At 47.4% G+C, this 22,893-nt stretch overlaps 1 protein-coding gene across 4 annotated transcripts in view; it reads right to left on the reverse strand.

The window, feature by feature from the left end:
* Nucleotides 1–22,893, reverse strand: part of CACNA2D2 (calcium voltage-gated channel auxiliary subunit alpha2delta 2) — a 236,274-nt gene that overhangs the window by 141,849 nt on the left and 71,532 nt on the right. For all 4 annotated transcript variants that reach the window (XM_064454072.1, XM_064454071.1, XM_064454069.1 and 1 more), the window contains exon 3: nt 7,727–7,843. In XM_064454072.1, the coding sequence (XP_064310142.1) occupies nt 7,727–7,843 (117 nt within the window). The remainder of the gene's footprint in view (nt 1–7,726; nt 7,844–22,893) is intronic.

Here is a 22,893-nt window from a genome sequence, read left to right on the forward strand (position 1 = left end):
GTGATACTGAGTCCATAACTTGCAGGCATGCCCTCAAACAGGGATTGTCCCAGAGGCCCTCCAACCTCCAGCATACAGTGGTGCTGGGGGAAGCAGCAGCAGGAGCCCCCATACCCTTGCAAACCTCCACAGCCGCAGAGCACACCAAGCAGCTTACAAAGTTGTAAAGCCCATTGGGCTGGGCTGCTGCCAAGCATTCATGGGAGAAGAAAGAGAAACGTTCAACGTAATCTGCATGAAAGCGCAGGAAGCCTTAAATTGTGTTAGCGCTATTAAGAAAGCTGGTTACATTGCTTGGTAAACTGGCCCAATACAGTTTTGATAGACTTGTTACAAACATCTGATTGTCCCTGATTAGATTAGACAATAAACCCCCATCCTGGTGTGCATGCATTGTTCAGCTCCCCTCTGCAATCTGTAAATTAGAATTCCAGACCTGGGAGATTGGATTCAAATTGGATTACTGGAGCAGGTCCAACACAAGAACAATCGTGAGGCAGGAGAAGGCACACGCACGTACACACACACAAAAATTAATAAATAAATACATACAAGGGGACAGTCAGCCAGGATTTGATTAGGAACAAATTAAAAATAGGATTAAAAACAAAAGCCACCAACCAGCAATTAGCAAAGAAGTGGGAAGAGGGATGGATTTGTTCACTATAAATTAAGAAAGCACAGAGATTGTACCTTTAAATGTTTTGTACTTCAGCACGTGCAAGGCTGATGTTGGTTGTGGTCCTTCCTCTGCGAATGCAAGAGCTCCTGTCCATGTCTGTGCAGCTGGAATGGGGCGGGCATGCATGGAGCAGTGGAGCCCCACGTCCCACCCAAACCACATGCTGCATCTGAGATCACCTGAACTTTGCTTGTTCCTTCTTTCCTCCCCCATTTTGCTGTTTAGGTGAGGCAGATAACGTGTCCCTTAACTTGGACACTGGTCTGGGACCCAGCAGGCCAGAGTGTGACAACTGGTGGCCTTCTGGCATCACCTCCTGGCAGGGCCATATTGCACTGCAGCAGGAAAACCCACCGGGGCTGCACTCATGCGTGGCACCCCATGCTGCCACCCAACCCGAACCCCTGTTGCGCTGCAGCTCAGGAGGGTCGCTCTCTCCTGTCCTGGGACCCCTCCAGTTAAACACACCAATGACTTAGCCAACAAGAGCCTGGAAGAACTTGCTTCAGCAGGGCAGCAAGACAGCAATGGGACCTTGCACTGCCACCAGCAGAGGAGAAATCCTGTATGACCCCCAGGGCTGCTCCTGCTGAATGCTGACCACCTTTGCTGCCTACCCTGAAGACCACATGCCACCAAGAGCAGAGGACAGTAACAACCCCAACAGCGAAGGAGGGAAGAGAAAGCTACCGTGCCCACACTACTGATTTCCTATCAGCCTACGCTGCAACAGAGGTCAGCGCCTCTGCCACCAAGAGACGAGGGAGTGGGGAGATGCTCTGAACTGGGCTGAGAGATGCTTTGCTGCATGCCAATTTTTGCAGATCTTTAGACAAGTGAAGCCTGTTGTTGTCCATATCAGGGAGCAGAAGAACTGATGATAAAGACTCTGTTCACCACATACCTGCAAGGGAAATCTCAGGGCTATCAGAATTGTTAAAGGGATAAACCTGTCCAATTAAATCCTTTCTGCACTCTTGATATATGCTTGTGCCAGACGTAAATGGAGCTTGGAACTTGTCCCAGCTGAACTGTAATGCAGTGAGCATTCAACCGGGACTAAAAGCACAACCAGCTGAAGCTCTTACCTCCCGCAATGCCCCTGCTGACCAGCTCTCACCCCAGAGAAGCTGCTTGGTAAGTACTTTGTGGTAATGCAACTCCCACCTTGCCATCCATCAGAGGATCCTAAAGCATGGCCAAGTACTATCTGCACTATCACATCAGAAGAAATATGCAAGGAAAAAAATGCCAGTAAGTAGAACAACCCAAAACCAAGGGTGGGCGCTGGAAATCAGAGACAAAACTGAGAAATTTGCTTAAGGCAGTAAGAAAACCCCAGCCTTACTCATCTCCAGATCAACCATCTTTACCATGCACCAAATCCCAGTTCTTCCAGCTACCTTCCCTTAAGATCTGAGGCAAAGGAAGATGAGAACGCCCTGAACTCCTAAAGCCATCTTCATCCAGGCTATGTAGCCATAAGAAACCCAGTCAGACGTTCCTGAAGTATGCTTTCAAAACACAGAAAATCCCCAAAGTTGTGTCTTTTGTATTCATTTTTCTGCCAAAATAAGATGTCTAATGCCAAGTGTAAGTTCTCATATTCTTGTTAGAGGAAAATCTGAAAGCCTTCAGTGAAATCTATTGTGAGCTCCTACACCTTAGCTGAAGAAACAGGAGCCTTGAACCCTCCTACCAAACTCCTCCCTTCTCCCAGATGCTCATCTCATACTGGAGCTAAATACATAGCAACAAAAATATGCAGTAAAATTCCACAACAGAAATAAAACCCACACACTTTTCTCTTAACTACTGCTAAGTGCTGTTAGTTCTTTCATCACCAGACTCATGCAAGGTGCACCAAACCTATTACATATACACACATCTATATAAAATAAACACACACATACAAATTCTCAAAGACATGAAATACCACTTTGCTACACTTCTGCTCAATGCATCGAATTCAACACTTACTGCACACAGCTCAGGTCCATCAGAAATATGACAAACTTCACCTTAAGCCAAAAGATTTTTCTGGTGATGTACAATAGCAAAAGTAAAACAGCTCTTTGGAAAAAACATCAGTCCAACCATGCCACCAGCATCCCATGGGGGCAATGCCAGAGCCCAAGACATTTGTACCATGTTTTACGGATAGGGAGGTCTCTTTTTAGAGATGGGGGAAGACCACTGGCACAGACAGCAGTCTTTAGGCTGGTCACAGTGCATAAATAGCTCACTTCAGGGCATAACCCACTCAGTAATCTGTGAGATGTGCCGCTCACAGGAGGCAATGCAAGTTATCTGTAGTTAAATATGGGAAGGATGAAGCAGTCAGCATCCAAAAGCAGCCTTTACAAGAACTGTATAAAGAGTAGAAACAAGCCTACAACATAGCCTAGGATCTAAAACTTCTCTCAGCCTCCTCCTCCATCAAATCACAACTTCCTTCTCCCCCAGTCTGCAGAGCTTCAGGAAAGGAAACACTCAGAGGCATTGCTCAGTCACTTCACCTAGTATAATAAAAGAAACAGATCTGGGGTGTTCACGTAAGACCTGAAGGAGAGGGGGAGTACCCTCGTAGATCCTGCACCACAAGCAATGACCTCCTCTTGTTCCTCCCCCGCCCTTTTTCCTGCAGAGATGCTTTTGTGGCAATAGAACAATTTCCTGAGGCACTGGGCTTGTGCAGCAGAAACGATGCAGCAACCCCTCAGCCGCTTGCACTGATGCTTTCCAAAGCCTTTTGTCACCTCAGCAGGCCTCCAACTTCCCCCCCTGCCACCGTCTCACTTTGATCCACACTGTTTGGCATTGCCAGCACAGGTGAGAAGTGGGGCTGGGCTGCTGAAATCAACATGGTGGCCATGAGCAGCAGAAATGGTTGGGGCATCTAGGGATGTGGTGTGGCAGGAAGGAGCAGCCCAGCTCCGCAGGAAGAGCAAGAAGTGGGAATGGCAAACAGCACAGGGAAGGGAAGAAGAGATGCCCTTGTGTTCTAGGCATATGGAGGTGGCAAGGGAGGCTCTTTCCAGCGCCTTTTATCTTTGCTGCATCATTTCCTTTCTACAGAGAACCAGTCCATCTTCACCAACCTCACCAGAACCAGCCACTGAGGCTTTAGAGGAAGGGAAGGTCTCACCACTACCCATGAAGTGGGGAATCCTAGACAGGCTACACACAGAAGAAAAGAAAGGGACAAAGAAAAATGCCCCTTGGGTTTGGGAATCCAAAGTCAGCAGCTGCCCCATGCTCACCCCCAGGTGATGGCTTTGCCTTGGCTCACTCAGTGTTCCAACGGCAAACTCCAACGGCTGGTCCCCTAAACAAGCTCACCAAAGGAGCCCTAGCCTGTAGGTATACATCTCTCTGAGCACACACAAAGGCAAGGAGGGGTCCAAACACACCAAGAGATGGAAGAAGAGGTAGGAAATTTAAGTAAAAAAAAGTGGCAAAAGAATCTACTTGGCAAACAACTAACCTGTTGAATTCTGGTCTCAGATTATGTCAATCCACCAGCCAGCCAGCTATGATTCCCAATACAAGGAAAACACAGTGGGGATTTGTAGTCATTTGGAAACCCTGCCACCTTGATCCTTTCCACACATGAAGGAAGATGTCTTTCTTTGCCCTAAGAAGGGCAAGCTCATGAGTGTGGACAAGAGCAGCCCTTAAACTTCTACCCAGCCAGGAACATACCTACTGTTTCCTTACACCTCACCTGTAGCGAATCCCTGGAACTTCCCTGCAATGCAGTACACTGCATTAATTTAATGTCACCTCCTTCAGGAGTTACTCCACATTAGCAGTATCTTTTCCTTCCATTTCAAAGGAGGAGACTAGCTGTACTTTTGGTATTGAAGACCATCTCTTCTACCTCCCCTCCTGCTAAAACTTGGGAATAAAAGCCATCTGGAACTATAGAGCCCACAGGAGACTGTGAGGGCAGGTTTGAAGCAATCAAATCATCATGGAGAAAGGACATTGGAGGATGCTGGGGAAAAGGGCAATTAGCAGTGATAAAATTCCAGGTCAAATAGAGGCTGCTGAATGGGACATGGGGTAAAAGTCCTCTAGAAGCCAGCTGTAGATGCTCTTCTCTAGTGCCAGCTGGAACAGTTGGGGAGTGCAAAGAGATCTTCCTAGAAATTTTTCTGTCCCATGATGAGACTGTCATCACATATGAAAGTCTGGAACAAAAAGGGAGGGACAGCATCCAAATAAGCAGCCCCTTCTAGATGACTTATTTTAGGAAGCAATTACCCTCTTTGCTACACACCCCTGGCTCTGCCACTCCTCTGAAAAGCATGTGTGAAATCAGAGTGTCCTGCCAGTGCCAGACCTGTGCCACAGCACTGCACCATGGCTGTCAGGGCCAGACAGCCAAGTTTGGTTTCCTTGTGCTTGATTTCTGCTTCTTAGAAATGCAACACACAAGGGTAAGAAAATATGTATTAATGATAAGTGCTCTGCACGCAGTAACTTTAATAAAGACACATTAATATTTTCACTTAGAAACAAAGGAAAACAGGCTCTTTGGTAGTTGGGCTGAATCACCACCTAATCAGAACAGCACTCTTTATGCATGCATCCATCACGTGTGTCCAAAGGCTAGCCGGCATCTTCCTACAAAGCCTCACCAAAGCACAGGCAATATCCCTTCTCTCTCCTGCAGCAAAGGAGACAGGGAGGCATCTTTCCAGCAGAGTGAGTACAAGTGACACAGCAATTCATATTTCAAGGAGAGGATCCATGTCTCCCTCCTCACCTGCCCTTGCTGATACATGGAGTCCCACCTGACTCAGATGCTAAAAATATATTTCAAGTCGTCATCATCATTCTCGTGAGTCATGAGAGAAGGGGAGGAAATGGCTCCAGGAGAGACGATTCAACTAAGGGTAGAATTGAGACAGAAGACGACACAGGCTGGAGAGTGGAAGCAGCTGTGGGAGGCCCACTGCTTCAAGGTTGCTTAGCACAATGTGGAAGAAACTCAGAAGATCCAATTTCTCCTCCTCCCCATCAACTTCTCCATTTCCATATTTTTTTTTGTCACTACCACCAGTCCCAGATGCCAAGAATTTACATGCAAGCTGGATGTAAGAGACTGCTCCATTCTGCGACCTTGCTTGAAGGAGTCCTCTTGAAGGGAATGATTCAGGTCAATGGATCATTGTTTCCACTACAACAGAAGAGCACCAAGTGCTCATTATCTAACCAGTGCTGCCAGAGTCACTCCTCTGCATCGAGGTCCAGCATCAAGTGAGCCCTTAAGAGCACACCAAACAGTTCTGCCCAAAAAACCCAACAAAAAGGAAGTAAAATTGGAAGATGAGCAAGGTTATTTGTACGACAGGCACCAGTCCTACCCTTGGCCTAGCACCAGAAGGTGCACAAAGTCTCTGCAAGTCTGTGAGAGTCAGAGCAAAAGGTAAGAAAAAAAACACAGTGGCTGATCAGCTGAAATTTGAACAGCACAGTGGAAACCACCCAGCACAGTCTTAACACTGGGTTACATGGCATTACCCTGCCCATCCCACCGGAGCCACATGCTGTCCAGGTGCGTATCAAGTATGCAACTAACTTCTGTGACCCATGTCTTCTTCCAGCATCTACAGATGGTTCACACTTTTGGAACATTTAATAGATGATACATGCTCATGCATGCACACAAACTATGCAAACATGTAAGCTCATGTTAAACAAACAACTGGCCTCCCTGTTCTTCACTTCTGCAAACCCAGATGCGGTGATGACAATGTCGACCTATTTAGTCCCACTTCAGCTACTTCCGTTCAAGCTAAAACACTTTGTGTGAGTCCCAGGTAGGCTTGATCTTTACCTCATAAACTCAAGAACTGAATACAGAACAGTCGTCTTCACCTAAATCCCTACAGTTACTATATCAGTTACTGTGGACAACCCTATGCTATCCCATCAGTCAAGCTGGCCTTCAACTGCACTTGACTCAAATCCTATCAGGTCTTGAGACTCCCCTGGCCTACGTGGGTGTCTTGCGATTCCTTCTGCATACCTTCTCTGAGCTGCTACTTCTTACCCAACTATGGGGATAGGTAGCTCCCAAACTCTCACTGTCTTAGTTAGACCTCAATTATTGCAACACCTCTTCCCTCACCACGGTACTTCTTCCTGTGCTCCCTTTCCTGCCAATCAGTTTGAAGGGTGATCAAGTCTTTTTGGCTATAGTCCCTATGCAGGCACAACAGCAATGCTACCCGCTCTGAGCCTTCCCCTTAGCTATCATCCCACAAAGCACTTCTAGTTAATCAAGGTGCAAGATGCCCAGTTGGCCATACTGCCAGATGTCCATTGCACAACATCCTGCTCACTACAGTCAGGTATTTGAGAGGACACTAGAGCTTCTGGAAGTGAAACTCTTACATGGCTCCCATACCCCTCTGCAGCAGAGAGAGCATGTCCACTGCCACCTTGTTACAGCCACCGCCAGCTGAGCACCATGAGCAGGTTACCTCACTCCACTACAGATAAAATGAATGTTTTAAAAGGAGTGCTATAAAATAGGACAATAGATTGGAAATGTACGCAGGGCAACTGACACACAGAGTAAATCATAGGAATCAAGTGGCAGTACCAGCATTTCAGGGCACCCTCTCCTAAACAGGAAAAAAGCCCTACTTGCCTTAAACACTTCCATGAGCTATGGAGGGAAACCGCAGTGCCTTTGTTCCCGCTCACCACACCCCCGGTTAGATGACTAGGTCAAATTTGCTGCCAGGCTTTTGCAGTCTCTTGCATTCTTGTGGCAGCACTTTCAGTTGGAGAGAAGGAGATAGAAAGCAAGAAGATACCTATAGTAGATCCTCACATGATATGTCCTCACCTCACAACCGACATACTCCATATGAATCTGTGCAACTGCAGGATGCAGTTCCCAGAAAAGGCCACGCAACCATAGAAATTACTTTGAAGCTGAGATCATAATGCTACACCAGCATCAACCCTCTTCTTTAAATTGAACAAATCAGACAGGATCAGCACGCAGGCCCATCACCTTACCTTTAAAGCACGGACTTTCTTGGCCAAGAGGCTCTCAATGTCCCCTGCGACCTTCTCCACCAACTTCCTTGGCACATTCTCTTTGACTTCAAACAGGTTTCTATTCTCATTGTAGATCTAAGGAGGGAAACAAGAGAAAGACAGTCAATATTAGAGAGAAAGTACAGCAGTCTTCTCACAGAAAAGCTGATCTGCTAACACAGAAGAATTTTAGCAACCTGGATTAGGTAACATTATCAGCTTTGGAAGTAAGGGGAACAAGGGAAGAAAGGCTTTTCAACCAGAAAAAAAATGCATTTGATCTACTGCCCACACCATTGTCTTTATAGCTGCCTGCCTTCATGCTTGCAGGCTATGAGCATCCCACCCTCTAGCTCAAAAGCTGAGTTGCCCACCACACTGCCTACACCCCCCCACCTCTGAGAATCCAAACCAGCAGCACAGGCAGAACCACCATGCTTCCTACTGTGCTCCCCCTCACCCAAACACACCCCTGAAGTCCACTAATCACTCATACACCCCCTTCCCAAGGCCACTTGCTGGGTTTTGCAAATACAAGACCAACTGCCTGACTGCCCAAGCTCACTGTGCACTGCCTGCAGGTTTGTTAGGTGCGAAGCTTGGCAGCACAGGTGTAGGCAGGGCAGCCCCAGGCACAGGCAGCAGTAGGTACCAGGAATGGGAGCAAGGGGATGACGAAGTTGGATAAAACCTCACCTCTAAGCAAGCCATAATAAAGTGGTACCCTCAGAAAATCAGGATTTCTACAACCAGTCCAGAACTTGGCCAGGCTGTAGTGGGGACTGTGGGGAAAGACACTGGGATTATCCTGAGGGCCAGATGCAATTACCTGGATTTGAATGTTTGCACCCAAAGCCTGCAGCTGCGGCCTGTGGGCCTGCCCTTCCAAGCCACATCACACAACTGCAGAGGACAATGCCAACCTCAAGGCAAATGTTGTTGGCATCAGTACTACCCCAATAAGAAGGGCTCAGTCCCCCCACAAGACTTTGCAACCACCAACCCCTCAGTTGTCCTCAGATCATTTTCTGACTTGTTAACTCAACCTGTCTGCAAACTGAGGTGCAAACAACGCAGGGAAAAAGAGAAGAGCTTTTTACAATCATCTGGGATTAGAAAAAAAAATATCCTCATGCCTTAACTTCTTTTAAGACACATAAAGAAAACCACACAGCAAACAGGATTCTGTTTCTCTCTGAATCCTCGGGCTACTTGCAAATACCTGCAGTTCCAGACATGAAGATACCTGGCAGCAGAAAACCCTACAAGGAGAGCTGGACATCCCCAAGGAGGTAGCTGACTCCAAGCTTAACTGAGATTTCCATGCTAAGCATGTCTGGCACCTATCCAACCTTACATGATCCTTGGGAGCTGAATCATTGCTTCTCATGGGACAAAAACCCCTCTTTGCTGAAGCTTCATTAGAGGTGAAATACTCTGCCTGTAACTGCTGGTTTGTTGCAGAGTGGACCATTATGACAAAAGAAGCAACCAGGTGGTACACCAACCATTCCTCACAAAACATCTACCTGCCTCTGCCCTGGGTCTCAGAGCGGCACCCAAACACAAACAGTAAACAACCAGCTTCCATAAGACAAACACATACCTCAAACACCCACATTTCACCCTGTGCTGCCAGCATGAAGGCAAGAATAAGGAGAAGAGCTTGGCTAGTGACACCCACCAGGCTGATACCACCACAATTTTTTCTCTTGGTGGAACCAGCAAAAGTAAAGGTACAGGCAGGTGCACAGGATCCAGGCAACAGCACATCACTCAAGAACAGGATGAGACCTTCCTGATATGTTGGGAAACTACTTATTCCACCCTTTTTCTTTTCCAGACGTTAATGAGCTGGAGCAGGAAGTGACTTGTTGAAAGGCAGCTAGTAATGAATTCAAGAGATGAGCAGGCCCCCACCACAGCCTCCCCTTTCCTTTCATGGTTAAACAAAGCATTTTATAAGGTTGAAGCCACAGGAGTATGCTTAGAGACTAAGCAAAGGCTGCTCTTTTGGCATTGCAAGGTCCCTCCAGAACTACGCAGTTAATATTCAGGCTTCAACTTTGCTTTCTGCAGCTCTCACTGGGGTCCCTGCTCTGCCAGAGCTCCTCCTTTCTTCCATGCCACTAGGACATTCCTGACAGCATGCCTCTGCCAGGAGCTTTTTGTCCACATACACCATTACTCCCTCCTAGTCTACTCCAGGAAACTGGATTTTTTCCCCCCCTAAAAAGCCCCAAGGGATTCAGGTAACCTGCCCTGGCTGTCAGGATGGTAACCCACCCCACTCTATCAGTGGGGTGGCACACAAAAGGCTCAGACCTGCTCATTTTTCAAGTTTTTGGAGAAAACAGCATTTATGTGAATTTTCCTGGTTACTGACCTGTAAGAGCACAACCCATAACCCAAGAGCAGAGACGCAGCAAGCCAAACATCTGCAATCCTCATTCAACTCCTCAGACCCTAAGAAACACATGGAGCATGGCTCCAACACCCTCCTCAAGGCTCTGCTCTTGCAGGCTCCAGACCTGCCAGTCTTCAAGGAAGGGTAACTCCAAGCATTAAGTTTTCAACCGATCCAGTTCCAAGGGTTTCACCCGAATCATTTTGGTCCCCAAATCACCCATACTTCACATCAATTCGACAACTCCTATCTTATTGTAGGTGATCGTTACAAGAGTGCAGTCACTGCAGAGAGAATGCTTTAGTAAGAGAACACATTTTAGAGGCAACCTCAGACTCCAGCAGAAATGATTTCTAGGTGTTCTTCACATTAGAGCTCCCTCACACCCTGAGCTTCAGTCCAAAAAGCATGCATTGCCAATAGCAAAATATCCCATGTTAGAGAAAAATGCCCCACGTCAGTACAGAAAGGGTTAAAGCAAGGAAAGCTCAACACAAAGGAATATTATACTTTCTCCCCCTTTGGTAAGTAACAGCATAACAAATTATTGTGTTTGGAAGGCACACGCTACCCCCAGCTGAGCAGCGACAATTAGGAAAGCAAAGAGGAGCAATCTTCAAGGAGAAATCTTTGGGTAAGGAGGGCATCCTGACATTAGTCTTTTCCTATTATGAAACTGAAAACTGGCTCCTATTGGTAATGGACAGAAACAGTGCCTGTCCACAAAGGGGGAAGAAACAGAAAGAGAAGCCAGAAGATGTTCCTCCAGTTCTCTCAGCAGCTGCAGAGCTCTGCAGTCTTCTTGGCTGAACAGTTCATCAGTGTTAATTAGAACAATCCAGCATGAATTAACAGTGACCATACAAGCACAAGAATGAATGGTAGTGCTCCAGGCAATTAAGATAGCTTCGTGCTCTCCATTGTAGCATTTTGCTTTGGGTTATTCAGAACTTGGCTGGTTTTACTTATCTAAGGTGACATGTCCCATATTGATTCAGCTCAAGGAAAAATCCAGAGGGCGAAATTTCTGGCCAAAGACATCCCAAATGTTCCTCACTGATGGCAAAAGCCCTTAGTTTTGTCCACATTAGAAAGCCATTCTCTTTGAAATTCTCCTGTGATCTGGTGCTCCGAGACCTGGGTTTGAAATTTGTAACAGCAGTGCCTCGGAGTCAAGAAACCACTGCTTCTGATTCCATGTAGGTACACCCACACACAGCCATACTGACACCTCAGAGAGAAGGGGGGTGTAGGTTGCATGCTCTTGGTAGACTGGGTTTTACTTTTGCAACTCCTTCGTGAACACACCCCATCCCCTTGCAGTCTGCACATATCCTCCCTGCAGGCAGGGCAAGTGGGTGGCAATGCAGGAACATGAGAGTGAAGCCCAATCCTGCAATGCTCTAGCCATGCTGAAACAAGAAGTAATGCCCCTGCGTTAGCCCTGCTCAGCATGGTTGGCAAACTTGAAGTTACCGGACAGGAGAGGGGCTGCACAGAGCCCCTGAATTACCTAAGGAGGTGTTAGCCCTAAGGCAGCACAGAGGAGGAAGCTGCTGTATTCAGAGGACAGGGAATCAAGATCAAATTATAAACTGCAAATCACAGTAAAAAGTCTGGGAAAGGCTGAAGCTGGATTCAGTCGCCAGAAGATCTAGGCATGGCAGTGGAAAGAAGAGTCCAGCAGTGGATGCTGAGAGTGAACTAGTAAGTGGCACGAGTTGGGGGGGAACAACACAAAGTATCAAGTTGAAATTAAAAAATATATATATAATGGTGGCAAGTGGGGGGGGGGGGGAAATCAAACAGCTCAAGACACCCTGAAACATGAAAACTAATCCCAAATAGTTCTAAGCATAGTGCAATTATGAACAGCTGAGAAGATGATCTAAACCTGCACAGAAGTGCTAAGTAGCCTTACTAAAAAGCAGAGCTGGTAACACAACCAATTGCCAATACGTGCTCACAGCAGCAACTGTATAACTGAAAAGGCAGATCTCGTATTGCCTCAGGATATTCATTCTCTAAAATTCACTTGTTTGCCTTGCTCCTAATACACACCAAATGATGCTCATCTCTGCTATTAATTCCCTCTGTGCTTATATCCAGGGAGCTGCCAAGGGTTCAGAGAAAGTATTTGCCACTCCCCAATCCCCCGTGAGCACACCCAGCACCATGAAACTGGGCAGTCAGAGAAGGAAGAGAAGGTGTAGAAATCCTCCCATGAGTGCAGAAATCACTACTTGATGAGCTGCCACAAGAGATCCCAGCACCTTCCTATGGGTCAAGGTATCTGATGATAAAACATGAAAGAAAATAACAAACTTTAGGGGAGCTCACTGCATAGCGCCATTAGCACATGTGTCTCAGGGCACCACTAGAAAGCCTTGCTGTTTTCCACAGGTGCTGGCATCCTATGCACAGTGGCAGGGCCAGTTTCTGGCCTTTTTACCCAGGACGAGGGGGGACACCGACCGGAGGGCTGGGATGGTGGGGTACACATGTAATCCAAAAGAGAGGCCTTCTCCTTCCCTCTCCTCTCAGCTCCATTTTACATCCCCCAAGAAGCAGCCATTCTCCAAAATTCAAGATACCAGAGAGGCAGCACTACTGTGCTTGCACAGCATCATCTCCATGCCAATACTACCCCTCCACCCCACTTAAAAACAACAATCAAAAAGCTGAACCCTAACATGGCAGCTGGTAACCCCAGCAGCCTCTCAGCCCCACTGGGCCAGGACACAGGCCATACCCACAGCTCAAACTCCAGCTGGGGTTTGCTCAGGGCCAAGCCCTGCAGCCCCACTGGGAGAGGTTGCAGTTCTCATGCTCCTGCTGCAAAGGCATCTGGTCTGGGTAACAGCCATCTTCCAGAATTCCCTCCTGCCCCCCGCATGAATCCAGTACAGCTGGTTTGGACAGCTGCAGTCCAAACACTGGCGTTTAATCACAGTGCAGACCTGGCATACTTGCAAAAGAGCAAAGTACTACACGCAGCAACAGAGCGGGCTCCCTTCCTGCTCCCAGAGCATTGCACCTCAAAGTAGGCATGCCTACTGGTACAAAGTAGGCATCCAGGTGAGGCAGGCCAAACACAAACCACACCTCTACAGGCATGACAGTCATGCACACCTGAGATAAGCCCTCACACCCTCGAGAGGGGACTGTGCCATGTCATGCCTTACAAAGGCCACACCACACACCAGAAAAACAAAAGGTTTTTCCCACCTGGCATTACTGGGGGGGGAGGGGGGCAGCAAAGGTCTCTGTTCAGGGGGATACTTCAAGCTCCCACAGCCAAGCCTGTGGTGATCACCTTCATACAGTGACCCAGGTACGGTCTCTGCAAAGGCAATTAGTTGGTACAACAAACGCTGCAGCAGGATACTTGCCCTTTGAGATGCCACTTGCTCAGACACTCAGTGCTTCTCCTGGAGATTCAGGATTTGTTGGTCTCCACCAGACAAGTGGTGGTCTGGCCCATTTTGAGTCTCATCCCACCTACAGTGGGGTCCTGCCGTTTCCCCATGGCTCAGGGTATCACTGAAGAGGAACAGAGGGAACACTCGAGCAGACTTGCTTGTGCCTTGGGTACATAGAGGTACAGCTCTGATGAAGAGGGAGCCTAGAGAAAAATTGCCCAGTAACATAAATGACCAGCAAGAGCACCTTGAGATGGTCCAGGCCAAGCACTGTGGCTGGGTAACAGGGAGGAAAAGGAGTGCAAAATCCCAGAGATCCTGCTGGAAGATGGAGACTGCTCAGGGCCACAGGCAGAGAGCAGAGACAGCACAATTCCCATCTCACCCCTCGTCCCTGCTGCACCTACTGTTGTTAAATTTCATCGTCTGGTGCTTATAGTTCTTGCAATGATGGTAATCATCATGGTGTCTATATTACATTAGGAGGATGTCAGCCTCGGCACAGCGTCAGGGATAATCAAGCAGGCAGTGATAAGAGTGATAGCAGCCTTGCTGACAGCTCACCAGGACAATTGTTGCTGCCTGTACCACATTGTACAGAGCAGATCACACACTGCTGCAGGGATGAGGGGGATGGGGACCAGCAGAGGGCACGGCGATGGCCTTCTAGCAAAGCAGCCATCAGCCAGAAAAGTGCTAGATCTTGGTTTTCCCTGTCGAGGAGTCAGGAGGGGGGAAGGCAAAGGGAAGCAGCTGCAGGTGAGCAGTGGTGCTGCAGTCCAGCGAGGGCTTTGCAAATCTACCCCATGCCAACCCCCAGAGCTGGTACCATGGACACCAGAAGCCCTGAGGACACAACTCTGAGGCCAGCCCCAAGTCCAGGCACCCATCGTGATGCTTCCCCTCGGGAGCAGTGCAGGCAGCCAGCTCCCAGAGCCTTACCTGCCCCTTACCTCAACCTCTGCCTTGTCCCCAGTGAGAGCCACTGCTCCTGCAGCCTGTGGATGTGCTCAAGTGCACGCATAAGGCAAACAGCTTGACATTTACTAACCCCGTCTCCCTCTGTCCTCGTACAGTGCCATTTCCCTGCTGCACTCTTTCCTTCCGCCTACCTAATAAAAAGCGAGGACCCTCCGAGCACCTCTTCACAGCACTCCTGCAGAAGCAGGACAGAGATATGTGCAGTTTAGCTGTTCCTCAGGGACAGTCAGCTATAATTGAAGCAAACAAACCATAGAACTAAGGTATCTCTCCGTCACTAAAGAGCCTGCTAAAAGGCAGCAGTACCAGAGAGGATGTGGGGGATGAAAGGAAGGCAGCCCACTCCATCAGGGATGGAGAGGGGGAGCTGCTCTAGCACTCCCCATCCTGCCCTGTCCAGCACTGGCACCCACATCTCCCATCCTCTGTGGCACTGGCTGGACTTCTGCTCACTCAACCCAGGATCATGAACCTCTACAGCTGAGACTTCAGGCCTGCCAGCCCCGAAGCAGACCTGAAACTGCTATGCATAATTTAGCAACTAGACAGGGATAAAGGGCTATGCACGGTTAGCCTGGATTATAGAAAACCTCTCCTGGCCTGGAAAGCTGCTTCTAGTCTTCAGCAGCCCAAACCCTCGTATGGAGAGCTCTCAGAGCGACAGACCTGCCTGGGTATCTGCAGAGAGTATACTTCAAACTCAGTCTTCTCCTTTCCGATAAAGTGCTGTAAAAATAAATCACTGCATAGTTGAAAATGTAAGGTCTCAACCAGGATGGGAACTCTGCCCAGACACTCATCTGCATACTCACAGCCTCTTGGATGGTGTGGGTCTTGCTGCCAGGTCAGGGCACAAACCCACCAGAGCCTCCTATGCTAACATATGAGAAGGAGAGAACAGCTACAGCATCTCAGACAAATGCCCAAATGCATTCAGAGATCACATGATCTCTAAAAATATATACTTCTACAGTAAAACAGAAACAAAAACATCCCCAACCTGATCTTTGACTCTGGCTGCTCTCTTGGTTATATGTGACATAACAAAACCTTTACTAAGGAAAACACAGTATTTTTAAAAGGTACATCAACTGCTTTCCTTCAGGATATATGCAGGAGAGTTTAACCAGTTTGATTAAGTCATGTCTATACACAACAGCTGTACTTCAAATCAGCATAATTAAAATTGCTCCTAGAATACCCTAGGAAGTATTGCACCTAGAATACCCTAGCTGCATCATAGGAGGGATGCTGTCACAGATCAAGGTGTACTATTCCACTATATTTCAGCTTTATACTATTTCTACCAGAATCAGTGCCTTTGCATGATGGATCATACCAAGTTTACCTCAGGCTCCCTAAAAGAATGAAATTATGCTGTACTGAAGCAAGTGATAGGTCAGATCAAAAGGTGCATTGATACAGCGGCACAAATCCTTCCATGTGAAGCTCTTCCAGAAATACATGCTTGATTTATATCAGAGTTCAACAGAACTCAATTTCCCACTGGTTTACCTATAAGCAAGGATTAAAATAAACTTTGGAATGGATCATCAGTTTAACAGAAGGAAGTTAAAGTGCACTCTCAGGCAGACAGGCACATGCTCTGCTGAAGCATCACACTAGACCCACCAGGACAAGTGCAGGGGTTAGGAGGAGGGGGACACTGAAGGAGGGTTCTGAGAGTAGGAATGGAGCAGGAAGTCCAGGTAGGGAGGGAGGTTTTGTGCTGGGACTGATGCCTTCAGAGAGCACATGAATGAGATGAATGGGAGAAGATAATGAGGATGGTTAGGGAAAGATAAAGCAAGAAACTTCTCTGCTGCTCAGATCACCCCTGGACTCTGTGTGGCTGCAGTTCTGCCTTTCTTGGAGTTGCTGGACAGTTTAAAACTTTTTTCCTTTATTGTGCTCCAAGTCTACATGTCCACAAAAGCTAATACAGACCCAAGGTGGGATCTCACTGGACACAGTTTCTCCAGAAACGAGGAGGATGAGGAAGGGACCACCACTGCTATAACAGAAGATGGAAAGCATTTCACCCAGCCTCTTTTGCTGAAGCACACCGACAGCAGCAGTGTCCAGGGCAGGGCTGCTGCAGCCAGGCAAAAGCTGCTCCCTGTTCCCTGCAAGCGTACCCCAGGCATACACAGCTCCCTTTCTTGCTCTGCACTGAGCAATGCAAGACTCACAGATCCTCAGAGACTTGACTTTAAATAAGTAACTAAGGCCTCTTTCCCAAAACAGCTTAGACCTGTGCCAGAAAAGCTGCTGCTTCTTGTAGGAAGGTCTGTGGAAAAAGGCTGTACTGTGCCACCTGTAACACTAAAGCTCACAGACATATTTTACAGGCCTTCCTTCTAACTATACAAGACTAACAGTTACCTTGCACTGTCTTCTTATTGATGGCTACCACTGGCCAAATTCAGCTGTCAGCTGCAGCAATGGAAATTTGGGATAACTCCACTGACATGGAATTAAACTAAATCTCTTATTAGAGCTAGAGCGATTGAAATCTAGGCCAGCATAAGTCAGCACTGTCAACAGTTACCCCTACAGTTTTTTGCAGAGTAATGATCTATTTTAAAGAAATTGAACTTCTAGAAATAGCAACTTTGCAATTCTCTTGATTTAACTTCTGATGTAGGTTTTGGGGCTTTCTCTGATCTTCAGGGATTAATTTTTACAAGCTTTTTTCCCTAATCTCAAGCATTGGAATAATTTCTGTAAATGCACAGACTCGTTGGAAGCAAGGCTGGAAGAGAGCCACTTGTCCAACCCAACCCTCTGGCTCATGCAGGATCCATCTAACCTGTTCTTTCAAAAGCCCTGCTCTTGCCCACTGGTGGTAGAGAGCCCCTGGCTGGTGTCCTCCAGTGTTTTCCTAGTCAGCCTGCTAGAAAGTCATTACATGTCCAATGTGAAGTCCTCTCTGTTGTGATATAGGCTCATTAAGCTTCTTGTCCCCACAGGATACAGAGAATACACTTGTAGACAAGCTTTCTTCCACGCATTTCCAGACTCATCTTTTCTCCTGCTAGTGCTTCCTGCTCCCTGAGCCAGTGGGGTCCACAGACTAACAAAAATATACCACATACCTCAAGATTTTAATAAAGAGGTGACCCTCTTGTAAAGTCCTATCAGCTGAGGTTTTCAACTTAGTCCCACCTCCAAAGCCCCACCAGCAAGACTCGAGCTGCAGCATCAGCACCAAACACTCCGGGTAAGAAACCCAGCCCAGGTTTTAGTTTTCAGCACAGTCTTGGAAGGGCACAGGAACAGGAGAGATATGCACCCACAGAGATCCCACTGGATGTCTCTTCTGAAGGCAGCCTCCAGAGATCCAATATCTGAACTGAGAGACTCCTCTAAAAGATTTAGAAACCCCTGCAGCATCACAGAGAACAGGGCTAGGAGGGATCCCACCAGCTCACGTAGTCCCAGGCTGCTCAGGTACCCACAACAGAAAGTAGTATCACGGATGTGTTACTTCTAAAATAATCATCAGAGTTATCTCATTCCACATACGCTCCTCTGACCTGTTCATAAAGACATCCAGTGATGGACATTCCTGTGCCTGCCAAGCCAAAATGCTCTGGTGCTTATGACCCTGCTTGAAAACTTTTTGGTGCCTAAACTGAAAAGCCCTTGCTGCAATTTAAAACATTGTTCTTGGTGGAGAGACCCAGAATTAATGAAGAACAGGCACTTCTGCCTCGTGCTGCTGTGCACCGTTATACATCTGAAGATTTGTCCTACTTTCGTTTCTACTCTTGTAAGCTAAAAACCTCAAATTCATTTGTTCTTTCCCAGAAGTTAATGCTTTTTATATCCAAGTGTCTTGGGTTCAAACTACAATTACGGCGACAATTAGGAAATGCCGTTGGTAGATTCTTCACCAGGGTGCTATTCAAAACAGTCCCTAAAATCTCCAGGCGTCTGTCAAACCTGGGCACTTTTGATCAGGTGCCCAAACCTAGAACTTCAGGAAAAAAGAAAATACAGCTCAGGATTGAGGTGAGGGGGAAAAACAGAGCCCAGATCTTGAGCATAGTAAGGCACACATTTTTTGATGAAAGGCCAGACAGACAGTACTAGAGTGCTCAGACAGGAATTGCAAGAGCAGATTTGAGGAATTCTGAGTTCCCAGGTCCTGATTTGATTGCTGACAAGAGCAGGGCAATGAGCGGCTGCACCCTGCCATGGAACATCAGAGCAGGAGGTAAAGGTTAGTAGTGATGTACAACAGCAACCTGTGGCGATGGGGGGCTTCAAATGCATCCTTCTGTACTGTGTCCCACCCTTTCCTGTTCCTCCACATTCCTCATATTCACGACCTCCAAAATATGTGATTATGGCAGAGAAAAACTGCAGTCATCAGTCAGATGCGCCTGCTAAACCCAGCCTGCTGCTGCAGCCCCCTACTCCAGGCTATTTCCATGCAGGATTTGCTAGAACTCAGCCTCCCAGTGCCATGCAGGTGCAGCTGTCACATCCCAGCCCCTGCAGCCTACTGAGGAGCCCTTCAAATTAAAAAGAAAATGCAGTGGGGACCTCTTAGCAGAGCAGTAAATTGTCATGTGTGTGTCCCCCCGCACCAGCCTTCTCAGTCAGCTGCTCATTTAGCTGTGGCTGTGACAAACAAGCAAGGCACATGTCTGCCTGCTGACATCGTGGGAAGGACCAGACATGGACTCTTCCTCAGTGGGGAGCAGAAGGTAAGCATCCCATGGGTCCACCTTTCACAGACCCTATGAGATTTCCAACTTGCAGGCACTCACTTGGCTGCAGGTGGAAGCTGCTCCCGGCTGCACCGTCTCCTGCCAACCTTGCCCGGCACCCTGCCTCCCAAACCAGCCACAACTTGCTTGATCAGCATTTTGGGGGGTTAACAACGGTAAATTCTCCTCCATCAGCCCTGAATAATGCAGCAGTGACTCATGGGCTATCCAGTCCTCTCCCTGGTATCAGCCAGGCCAGATCAGCTTCAGCTCTTGGAAGGGTGGTCCTCAACATGAAACAAGGACTGAGGCAAGGGAAAATGCCCTTTGCTAGATATAGCTGATCCATATGACTAGTATAGTGACTAACTCACTAGATGTATTACAGGGTTGGGACAGAGATCAAAGGGTAGCCTGTTCTTTTCCCAGGCAGAGCCAGACATACAGGCTTTGCAGAAGCAGGTATATGGGCTGTGAATTTCTGGTCTCCATAGGGCCAAAGAAGAGACAGGAGGATAATCTGCAATCCTAATAGCCAACAAACTCTGCCTATGTACACTAATATTGTAGGAGAGCTGTCCCAGCAATAGCAAAGAACTTGGTCCCCAGGTCCCCATCGCACCCCAGGGTGCAGGGAAGCACCCACGGTGTGAAAGCCAGAGCTGGGCCAGAGGGAGCCAGCATCCCCAGAAGTAATCACTCTGATCTACCCAAATACCATCACACAAATCTGCACAGACACTTGCATCCCTACTTGCCTTGTCCTCTCCTTCTTCAGTTCTTTCCCAATATTTGAGGGCTTTAGTCCCTGCTGTCCCAGCCCTTTCCCCCTGCACACAGGCACATGCTCACAAATACATGGCCAAGCTCCAGACCCATCTGTTATTACAGGAACAGCTCCCTGCACAGCGCTGCCTGTGCACTTTACTGTCGACACAAAGCGCTATTTCAGTTCCGCACCTGCACTCTACCTACGACAGTGTGCGATCTTAATTAAGCTTTAGGCACAGATGGGGAGCAATTGTCTGGCACTTATGGCTGAGAGAGGGGACTGGGTCCATATTCCCCCTTTGCGACAAGCACAGTACCAACCTGCCTGTGTGATCACAGGTAAATCATCTTCCCGAGTCTGAATGGCCCTGCTGACCTCCCACTTTGAAATAATTTAATGTTGATTTTTTGCAAAGTATTATGGAAGCCTTAGAGGAAAGGTAGCACACGAACAGAGACTATTAATACTTCTCCAGGAGCCTCTCAGCACTGACCAGTCCATTAAAGCTACTACAAGCAGAAAGAGAACTCTTGGACAGCTCAAGCCAGACCCCCAAAGCACAGGCAGACTTTTTTCAGTACTTTCCATCAGCATTAGGAAATGCATATGTGGCCTGTCATTACACATCCAGAGCAGTGGCCCTGCCACTTGGACCTAAGATAAAATAACCAGGGAAGAACAGGACTGGGGATGGGTTCAGATCTACTCTGTGTAAGCAAAGGTTGCATCAGGCACCATGTATGATGAAGTATTAGTCTCCTGCTGTTCCAGCATAAAGTTAATCAGGGACAGAAATGAATCCCTCCTGACAGCATGTTGTCAATTTCTGATTTCACCCCCATTTGCTTGTAGCTTATCAAAGGAATGGGAAACTTGTAGCACAGACAGCCTGCCACATGCCTCCTCCTTTGGTAAAGGCTTGCATGCACCAGCCACGCATTCACGTACTCTCAAAGCAACACATCCATGCTCTGCGCGCATGCAGGTACCCTCACATCCATACAGGTAGACACAGTGAAAAGTTATGCATATGCATAAGGTAAAATAGATGCCCAACTATCAGCTTTACACCAAGACGGGGCGGGGGAAACAAGAACAAGAAAAAAGAAATCCTCTCCCTGGAGGGACAGTGGCAGAAGAACAAAGTGGCATTTACAAATCATAAGCATTTTCCTTCCCCACACTCTGCTCCTTTGCCCAGAATGTTAATTAGCATTACTCTAAACAGCAGCAGCAAAAGCTGAAACCCAAGCAGCTTCAATTGCTTTAGAGGAAACATGGCTGGGAATTCTTTCAGATGAGACATTTAAACTCAAATGGTGAGACATCTGATGGTGATGCAGCAGGTGCTTTTTAATGCCACTTTATAACTTTCCTCCTAAACAAAAAGAAGTTCTTAAGAAGAAACCATTATTTCCCAGGGCTGTAGGATTCTTCCTCATGTTCTAATTGTTTGGGAGAAGAAGCTGCAGAATAAAACCTTAATGCAGTGGATCACGCATTGAGCCCCATAGCATGGCAGCAGCACCTGCTCACTCCCACGGTCCTGTAGAATGCCGCTTCACTCTAGGCTGGGCAACCCTGATGGCTGCTTTGCAGTGGAGTTTAGCTGATCATGTAACAGAGAAGCAGGTTTGCAACTGTATTCATAAATAATAGTGCTGAGTTCGTTTTGTATCATAAATAAAATTTAGATAGTTATATAGACCACATATCTCTGTATGTTTGCATGATCGATATATATCTTAAAGTATCACCAAATTTTAGCCACAAAAACTGTATCAGGAAACATGCTTCAAAATTTGCTTCTCCTTTTAGTGCCGTTCCCTTTCCTATGATTTATAAGCCTCCTCATCCAACGTATCAGAACTACTGTCATCACCAGAAGAATCCTCTACCTCAAGTGATCAATGCCATGTCCCAGCACACCCAGTGCCATTGCTTACACAGCCAGGAAGAACCTATACCTGATCTGAATAACACAGACAACAGGGCTGCTGGAATTAATTCCTGCTGAAATGAGGAACTCAACATCCCATGGACTGAAACAATTGGTCTTAAACGCACAGACAGCAGTTTTCAGCACCAAACCCACACACAGCTCCACACTCAAGCTAGGCACCCAGACTCCGTGGTAACAGGCTCATCCTAAGCACCTAGACAAACAGGCAGCAAATATGCTGTCATCTCAGCTCCGTACTAAAACAACAAAAAACCAGCACACTCTCCTCTTTGAAAGCAGAGAGCATGCACAGCATAGGAGCATCCTCCACATTGCATTGTGGGAACATTCAGCCTCATTACCTTAGAAACTGAAGAGCTTGTGAAGCAAGTGCAAGAGAAATTAGGGGCGAGCAGTGGGGTGGGCAGGAAGCAGACTCTCAGCCATAAAACTAATAGGAAAGCTAAAGCAAGCTTCCAGCCACTTGCTGAGTTCACAGGAGAATTGCTCTCCTCTCTCCCTCCGACAGACCCAGCTGCAGATCAGACCTCCACCTCACCAGCCCCTGCAACCCAGCCTCCCAAACTCAGGCAATGGGCAAATCCATGTCAAAACAGGTATTTCTCACATCTCCTGCTAGTGTAGGGTTCTGCCCTCTTTCCACCTTATTTTTCCGGGTCTGCTATCAGGCTGAGGAATTTCACAAGTGGCTTTCCATGGAGCTTACTCAGTAGGACATAATCGACCCTTGTTGCAAAGAATTAAGCGCTTTCAATAGAGATGCCCATTTTAATGCCCTTTTTATTCTTACTAATGAATTAAGCCAAGATAACACCAAGTAGTTCCCAGATGAGACTGATTGTGAAGCAGATGAGGATTTTATCGATAGATATTTTTTCCC

This window comes from Phalacrocorax carbo, chromosome 6 (genome assembly GCF_963921805.1).
Source record: "Phalacrocorax carbo chromosome 6, bPhaCar2.1, whole genome shotgun sequence".
Lineage (NCBI taxonomy): Eukaryota > Metazoa > Chordata > Aves > Suliformes > Phalacrocoracidae > Phalacrocorax > Phalacrocorax carbo.